Below are 7,407 nucleotides of genomic sequence, written 5' to 3'. Positions count from 1 at the left end.
CAGAGTGTCCATAGGGGCAGGCAGTGGGGAGAACTGTGCTGCCAGGAAGAGAGCCAGCTGCTTTGCACCAAGAGCCATCACTAGATCTGCCATTTTAGACCAGACCAGAGCCAAAGAGGTGCAAAGCAAGGATGCAGCAGCAGATAGGATGCCAGCTTCATCCCCATGCCCCTGCATTGGGGACAACCAGGGCAGCATATCAAAGGGACAGCACTCTCCCAGTGTCCCCCATCACACATGGGGCACGCTGCCATCCCTGTGGCCACCCACACCGCTGCACACATCCATCACTCAGCCCCGCTGAACCTCGCAGCTGGCCACTGCCCTGACCCCACCATCTCCCTCCCTCTCCCTGTGGATTCAAGTGCAAATGCCTCGGGGCTGCGTGCTGGACAGCCCCTGGCACCGCTGCTGACGTCCCATGTCCCTCCAACTGCGTGACCGCACTCCTGGGTGATTTACGGCAGGAAACGTCGGCTGCGGGGTAACAAATGGCTGAGTGGTTTCCCCTTTTTATTGTTTTTTTTTTTTTTTCTTCCCCCTTTCTTCCTCCTATTGCAATAAAACGACTTTCATTTTTTCCCCTTTCTCCTCGATCTATGCCCAAACCGCAATATTGGTTAAAAATATCATCTGCAAAAAGAAAAGGCAAATAAATGAGCACATCAAAGCCGGCTGCCTGGGGCCGTTGTGCTGGGAGCAGCACCAGAGCCGGGCGCTGGGCCCATTATCTTGCTGATATCTAATGCCACCACTTCAGAGTGTGAGAATGGAGCTTTTTTTTGTACCCACTGAGCGCACCGGGAGCACAAAGGACGCCATCCACTGCAGCTCCCAAGACATGTTGACATGTTGCTCTCAGATTTCATTCCTGAAAATCTGGAACTTTACGCTGAACAAATAACACGATCTTTTTCCTTCATCTGGAAAGGATAAAAACAATTGCTGGCACTCGGAGCAGATCTCGCTGCCTTTTCTCCCTCCGCTCTCCTCCTAAGCTCCAGTTTGCTGCCCACAAGTTCCAACTTGCACATTTCCATCTGAAAACTTTAAACTATGGGGGTTGAGGGGTGAGAGTGGAGGGGAACAAAAAAAGAAAAAATAGTACTCTGGGAGAATAAAGTCCCTGGCTGAAGTGCTGGGTGCTGCAATGAAGATCTGCAGGGTTCGCCCTGACAGTGTCACTTGTATTTGCAGGCCCCAAGGAGCCAGCTTTCACCTCTCTGCTCCAGCTTCAGCTCCAGCCCTGGACGAGTGCTGCTTGCCCCATTGGGAGGGCACTGCACACGGAGGTGCCCAGCAGGACAGGGGTGACCTTGCTGACCACAGCAGAACATCGGGCTCCCCCTTATCCTGGCTGTGCTGCATGGGATTAATAGCTGGCATGGGCAAGTTCAGGTAATGCAGGGATATTACACATTTTTAGGCAGTGCCAATTCTGATTTCCATTAGGAAATGCTTTTGTGCTATAAGATACTGAGCCAGGAGCTGGGACAGGATGCATGGAGTGGGGATTTGGGGAGCAGAAGGGGACAGCACAGCTTGAGGTCAGTCCTGCCAGGCATTAGGTACTCCAGTTCTGATCCTCTTGACTCCAGGGTTCTGCCAGCCCACCAGTGAGGTGCTGTGTTATCAGGGTGCTGGGAGGCTGCATGGGTAATGGGTAAAACCCTGAGGTCACTCTGCTGTTGGCTGAGTGTGTGTGTGGATTTACCTGTGACCGAGTGGGTCCTGCTTCCCATCTTTAGTCCTTTTCCCCTTGCTGGCTGTTTTCTTGGCCAGCTCAACAAAACCCTGTGCTAGGACTCCTGTACCACTGTCACAGACTGAGACACCCCCATGGTGGCAACAGGGGGGACACACCCCGAGGACCCTGGGGGGAGAGGTGGCCGTGGCCAGCCATGGAGCAATGCTGAGTGACGTGAGCTTGCTGGGAATCTGCTGGGAAATATTTTTATCCTCTGGGTGTGAGTGCACTGCGCGTCAGAGCCATCTGCTGCACAGTCGTTTTGGGGAGAGCTGGGAAGTGCAGGCATGGAAATCTGTGCAAATGAGTGCATTCCTGTGCCCTTCAAAGCTCTGTGTCCCCAAGTCTCCTCCGCGGGTGTCTGGGGACAGGATAGAGCCGACTCCTGATGCAGCTGGGGAAGAGACAAGTGCTCACATTCCCTAAAATGGAGATGGTCTTGAGCTCCATACAGCGAAGCCCATGTCTTGGAAGCAGTTTTGGGAATGGGATGCTGAGCGAAGTATGGCAGCAGCCCCATTGCACCACCCAGCCTGCTCTCCATCGCTCTCGTTGCATCTTTTCCGCTTCCTTTGGTTTGCACTCTTCTAGGAAGCATGCACCCTGCATGAAGCATCCCTGCAGCAGAAGGCACTGAGAGGTGAACACAGAGCTCTGCACTGAGCAGCTACTGCAGGCCGTTTCTGTGTGCTGGAGGGGGTGAAGGAGTCCTGGGATAAAAATAAGCGATAAAAAGAAACAGAGACATCAGACCATGCTTCAACACCGGATCTGCTCACCCTAAAATATCAGGCTGCTGACATTTGAAACCCATACTCAGAGCCTCATTTTGCAACAAGCAGAATCCCCCCATCCTTGTGACAGATGCTGGATGACAGCTTTGTGCTCATTTCCTGCACCCCTGTGAAGGCTTTGTACCAATTCTTCCAGAGACGAGGAATTTAAAGTTGTCTGTGCTGTGACAGGGACAAACTCGGTGTCTGCCAGGTGACAGCATCAGGATGCCTGTGCTGCAGGAAGGTGTCCCCAAGAGCTGCAGCCCTGTGTCCCCAGGCTCGAGCACAGAGGGCCACAAGGTGTTTTGTGGGGCTGGGAAAGAAACACTGAGGCTGGTGGTGGAGATAGAGCTGGGGGAGACCTTGAGGGAAGCAGGAAGGAGGTGCAAGTGAGACTTTTTGCCCCAGAGAAAACCTACTCAGCATCTTCTTAAAACTAAAATGGGAGTTTTCCCCTTCACTCTTCTCCTGGGAAACAGAGAGAAATGGGAAAGGAGAATCACTCAAGAAGTTTGGGGTGAAGAGGTCGGCGAGATTCATTCTGCCAGAAGTGAAGAAACACTGCAGAGTTAGAAAAAAATCCAGTGAAAAAATGTCCTTTTTTTGAGAGAGGCCACTTTTCCTCTCCTTTTAAACAAAGTTTTTCATGAAAAATTTCAGGCACTCCCATTGTTTTGTTGCAGCCTTTGATTTAACTACTTGATCGGGCAGTCGACAAAACCCTCCGTGTTTTTCAGGAGGTTTCTTAAATCCCGCCGAGGTATGGGATTATGAGAAACAACAAATGGCAAAGCTGTCTCTAACCCCACAGACTTTCTCACTCTCGTTTTCTCTCTCACTTTGGAATAAAAAATGCAGTGCTCCCCGCTGAGTTCTCTTTAAAATTCACATTGTCTCTTTAAATAAAGGCTGGGAGGGTGAGGTAGCACTTTGAAAACCAGAACTCGGTCATACATTTCAGGGCCATATCCTAGAGGATTATTCTCCCTCAGGACACTTTATAACTTCATGAGAACTTCAGGCCTGCCTTGTCTCACCAGCCCCATGCATGGTGGGGTGATCGTCCCCAAGCTTCTTCACCCATGTCAGCCTCTCCTTTGTGGTGCCCCCACACTTTCCCTCACTTTTGAGGTGATTTCCCATCACATCCTGCACGCAGGGAGCTGCTGGCCTTGCAGCTGAAAGGCTTTGCCTGAAGGACAGTTTGTGTTTCTGTGAGCAGTGGGAGCAATGGGGTAAAAAATCCCAGCCTCAGCTGCTTTTCCCTCCCTGCACCTTCCACCTCCAGCTCACCAAGTGCTGGGGGGTGTCTGAAAACTGCAGGTTCCCATGCTGCCCCCGTGCCACTTGTGGGGCAGCAGTTGGTTTGACTCAAGGAGCACTGGGGATCCTGGTGTTGGTGTGGGGGAGCTGAGTTCCCCCATCCCTTATCCTCTGTCAGAGAGCCATTGAATCATTAAGGTTGGAAAAGAGCTCCAAGATCCTCTAGTCCAGCCTTCAGCCCATCACCACCATGCCCCTCAACACGGACACAGCTAACGAGATGCAGGCTAACGAGTTGCTTTCAATAATGGAGCATCCCCACCTGGCCTTTAGCAGGCTCTCAAGTGTCATTGAAGCCCGGTGAATTTAGGGTGGTGCCTCTCACTTTTGCTGAACTACTACTGTGATTTTCAGCGAACAGCAGCGGGCAGTAGGGTTGGGCTGAAGCTCACGGTGTGTTCACTCGGGCTGCCCCGCTCCCGTGTTCGCAGGGCTGTGAGCACACGGCCCCACACCCAGCTCTGCTCCCTGAGTCCTTCCTCTGCCAAACTCATGGGAACAGAGACATGGCGAAAAAAAAAAACCCAGCCAAGAACAAAAATAAACAAAAAAAGCCGACCCAACGAATGTCGGTTTTGACGAGCGCTTCACGCGCACCGTTCAAACCTGTCACGGCGATGTCAAAATTGCTCAGCACAGAGAATGTATTAAACCTGGAGCAGAGCCGCATCATTTCTAGCTCCAGTTCAAAACGCACAGCCGCCTCCAGCCCGGACCGAAGGATTTTTCCGCCAGGTAGGGGTCCCCGCAGCCCCCCAGGGAGGAGGTGGGGGGGGGGGGGGGGTCCGGTCGGTGGGGAAGGTCTCCCGCTCGCGCGGCCGCGGGCTGGGCTGAGAGCTCCGCTCCGCCTCTCCAGGCGGGTGGATCCCGGCTCCTGAGTTTCCCGGGGGCTGTATGTAGAGGCTTGTCCCAGCCCTGCGCGATCCTGCTTGGCTGCAGCCCTCCCCGCCTCCCTCCTCCACCTCCTCCTCCTCCTCCTCCTCCTCCTCCACCACCCCATGTGCTTCCTGCCGGGCCAAGTTTGCAGAGCGCCGCCGCACGCACGGCCCAGCGGAGCGGAGCCGGAGCGGAGCGGGGTGCACGGCAGCGGGCGCGGCTCCTGCTCGGCGCGGGCTCGGCGGAGGGCCGGCTCCGGCTTCGGGCCGCGCTCCCCCGCCCGCGGCCCCGGCGGTCCCCCCCTGCCCGCCCGCACCATGCCGCGGCGGCGCGGCTCCGTGCCGCCCCTCGTCTGCACTTTAGCCGCCCTCAGCCTGCCGCTGCTGCTGGCCGCCGAGCCCCGCGCTAAAAGTTGCTCCGAAGTGCGGAGGCTCTACGCCGCCAAAGGCTTCAGCCAGAGCGAAGCGCCCAGCCACGAGATCAGCGGTGAGTCGGGGGAGGGGGGCGACGCGGCTCCTTTGTGCTCGGAGCCCCGCGGATCGGCCGGGCCGGGCTCTGCCTTCCCGGAGCCGGGCTGCGGCTCCCCGAGCTCAGCCCCCGCCGCGCCGGGCCGGGCCCGCGCCTGTTGCCGGCTGGCGGTGCGCGGTGGGGCCGCCGCTCCCCCTCCGGAGCCGTCCCGGTACCGCCGGGCGAAGTCTGGGCGGAATTATTTCTTGTTCTTTCTATTTCTTCTTTTTTTTTTTTTTAATTTTTTTTTTTTTTCCCGATCCCGAGGTACTCGAGCATCCCGGGGACAGGAGTGCTCGCAGCCGGCAGCGGTAGGAAATGGTAGCTAATGTGCTCACACCCAAAACATTTTCTTCTTTTTGTTTCATCCTTCATCTCCCTCCCAGGGCTGCTGCTTTTATTTCCCCTTCTGAATGACCTACTGGACCGCATTCTCCGCGGAACAAAGGAAGTGCCTTTTTAGCTGGAATCCTCGGAGACCACCAAGGACTCCGGCTCACGCACTGCAATTTCGCACTACTTTTAACAATAACAAAAATGCATGACTGAACGGTTCAAAAATGTGGAGTGTTAGAGGCATTCATTTCAGTCTGGGACGCTGTCACAACACAGACAGACCCCGAGTAAATACCTTTAGATGGCGGATATAGAAGTTGGGGGTAATCTTTAGCATTGGCGTGCCCTCCAGTTATGCATACATTATCCTTTTCACTGGCGCTCTGAAATGATTTCAGTCGGATGCACTTTGTATTGTCAGACTCATAGTTCACGTTTCTCCTGTGGCTGAGTGAAATTGAGGGTCCATTTACCTCTCCAAGAAATATTTTAATGAGAAACGTCTGACCGCTCACAGTTAAAATACTCTCTCTGCCTTCTCTGGGACAGTGTCTTAAATAAATGGGTTATCTTTGGTTTGAGGAGCAGGATGTGGGCAGGTTTCCTGGTACACCTGGTGTCTGGAAGGTTTGTCCCAGTCCTTATCTCACAGATTAGTATTTAAGGTGATTTCTAGGGGTTGGCAGTGCTCCTGGGGCTGCTGGGGGTTGGAGCCTTTGGAAGGAGGGCTCAGAGTCATGCGAGGAGCAAGGTAAGGTTACCTGGCAGTAACGAGGCTTTCTGCAGAGCTGTGCTGAACGTACCACCTGGGTTATGTCACTGTGCCGGGGATGTGGGAAGTGTGCATCTGGCCTGGGTGGAAAGCAACAGGTCCTGTGCAGTTCTGTGTTAATGTCACCCACCCCACGGGGTGTTCCAGTGTTGGTGGAAGGCTCTAAGTGCAGTGGGCTGTGTGCTCCTTGAAAGTGCAGTGTGCCTTGAGTGGGGCTGCCCTTGGAGTTAAACCTCGCGTGGGGGTGCAACACCTGCTGCAGTTTCATATTCCCCTGCAGATGTGGTGGTTTTGGTGTGTGCAGTGTTGAAAGGCTCCTGACCCCCCCCCCCCCCCCCCCCAGGGCTGCTCCCCAGCCATTGTATGCAAATGGAGAAGTGCTCACAGCTCATCCTGCTGCTTTGGGCTTTGTGAGCACACAAGGTGTCTCCTGTGACCCTAATATGGGGGCTGAGCTCTGCCATGGGGACAAAAGGTCCTGAGTGCACATTGTGCCTCCAAACGTGAGTCATCAGCCAGACCTTTGGTCTCCAGCGGTGTTTCAGGTGACAGCGATGTGCTCTGAGATGCTGTGTGCGAGGGAAGGAGCCCAAGTCTGTTGAGTTCTGCTTTACATTTTGGTGCTGGTTTGCTAAGCTGTGTGCTCCTCTCCCATCCTCCTGCAGAACTGCTTCAGGTCACGGTGCATAGCCAAACTTTGTCCCCAAAAAGGTGCCCTACAGGCTGTGGCAAACTGTAGGGTTTCTTTGCTGTCAGAGTGGGGCTCACTGAGCCTACAGATCTGGTGGCCTTGAGTCGTCAACACGCAGCAGCGTGGGCAGACGTGTCCCTGCAGCGAGCTGTGTGACAGCAAGAGGGACGTGTCCTCACCTGGTGGGCACGGGTGTCCTTCCAGGACCTGGTGGCATCTCGCTTGGATGTTTCACTCTACTTCTGAAAGCAGAAGGTCAGTGCAACATTGTGCTGGAACGGGCTGAGTTTTTTCTTTGATCTGTGTCATTGCAGTTCTGGCTGCATTAAGTGGGTATTCTTTGTGCATAATTACCTAGGAGTTCGAGTTAATATTTATT

At 54.4% G+C, this 7,407-nt stretch overlaps 1 protein-coding gene across 1 annotated transcript in view; it reads left to right on the top strand.

Moving 5' to 3' along the window:
- The first annotated feature begins 4,912 nt into the window (after window positions 1-4,912).
- The window catches only part of GPC4 (glypican 4), a 62,794-nt gene continuing 60,299 nt past the window's right edge, over window positions 4,913-7,407 (top strand). Inside the window, exon 1 of the mRNA XM_065729391.1 lies at window positions 4,913-5,208. Coding sequence (XP_065585463.1) covers window positions 5,040-5,208 — 169 coding nt within the window. The 5' untranslated portion in view covers window positions 4,913-5,039. The remainder of the gene's footprint in view (window positions 5,209-7,407) is intronic.

The sequence above is a fragment of the Cyrtonyx montezumae genome, unplaced genomic scaffold (assembly GCF_038088225.1).
Source record: "Cyrtonyx montezumae isolate F1298 unplaced genomic scaffold, pur_monq_1.0 scaffold_11, whole genome shotgun sequence".
Lineage (NCBI taxonomy): Eukaryota > Metazoa > Chordata > Aves > Galliformes > Odontophoridae > Cyrtonyx > Cyrtonyx montezumae.
This window is presented reverse-complemented; position numbering and strand designations above follow the sequence as displayed.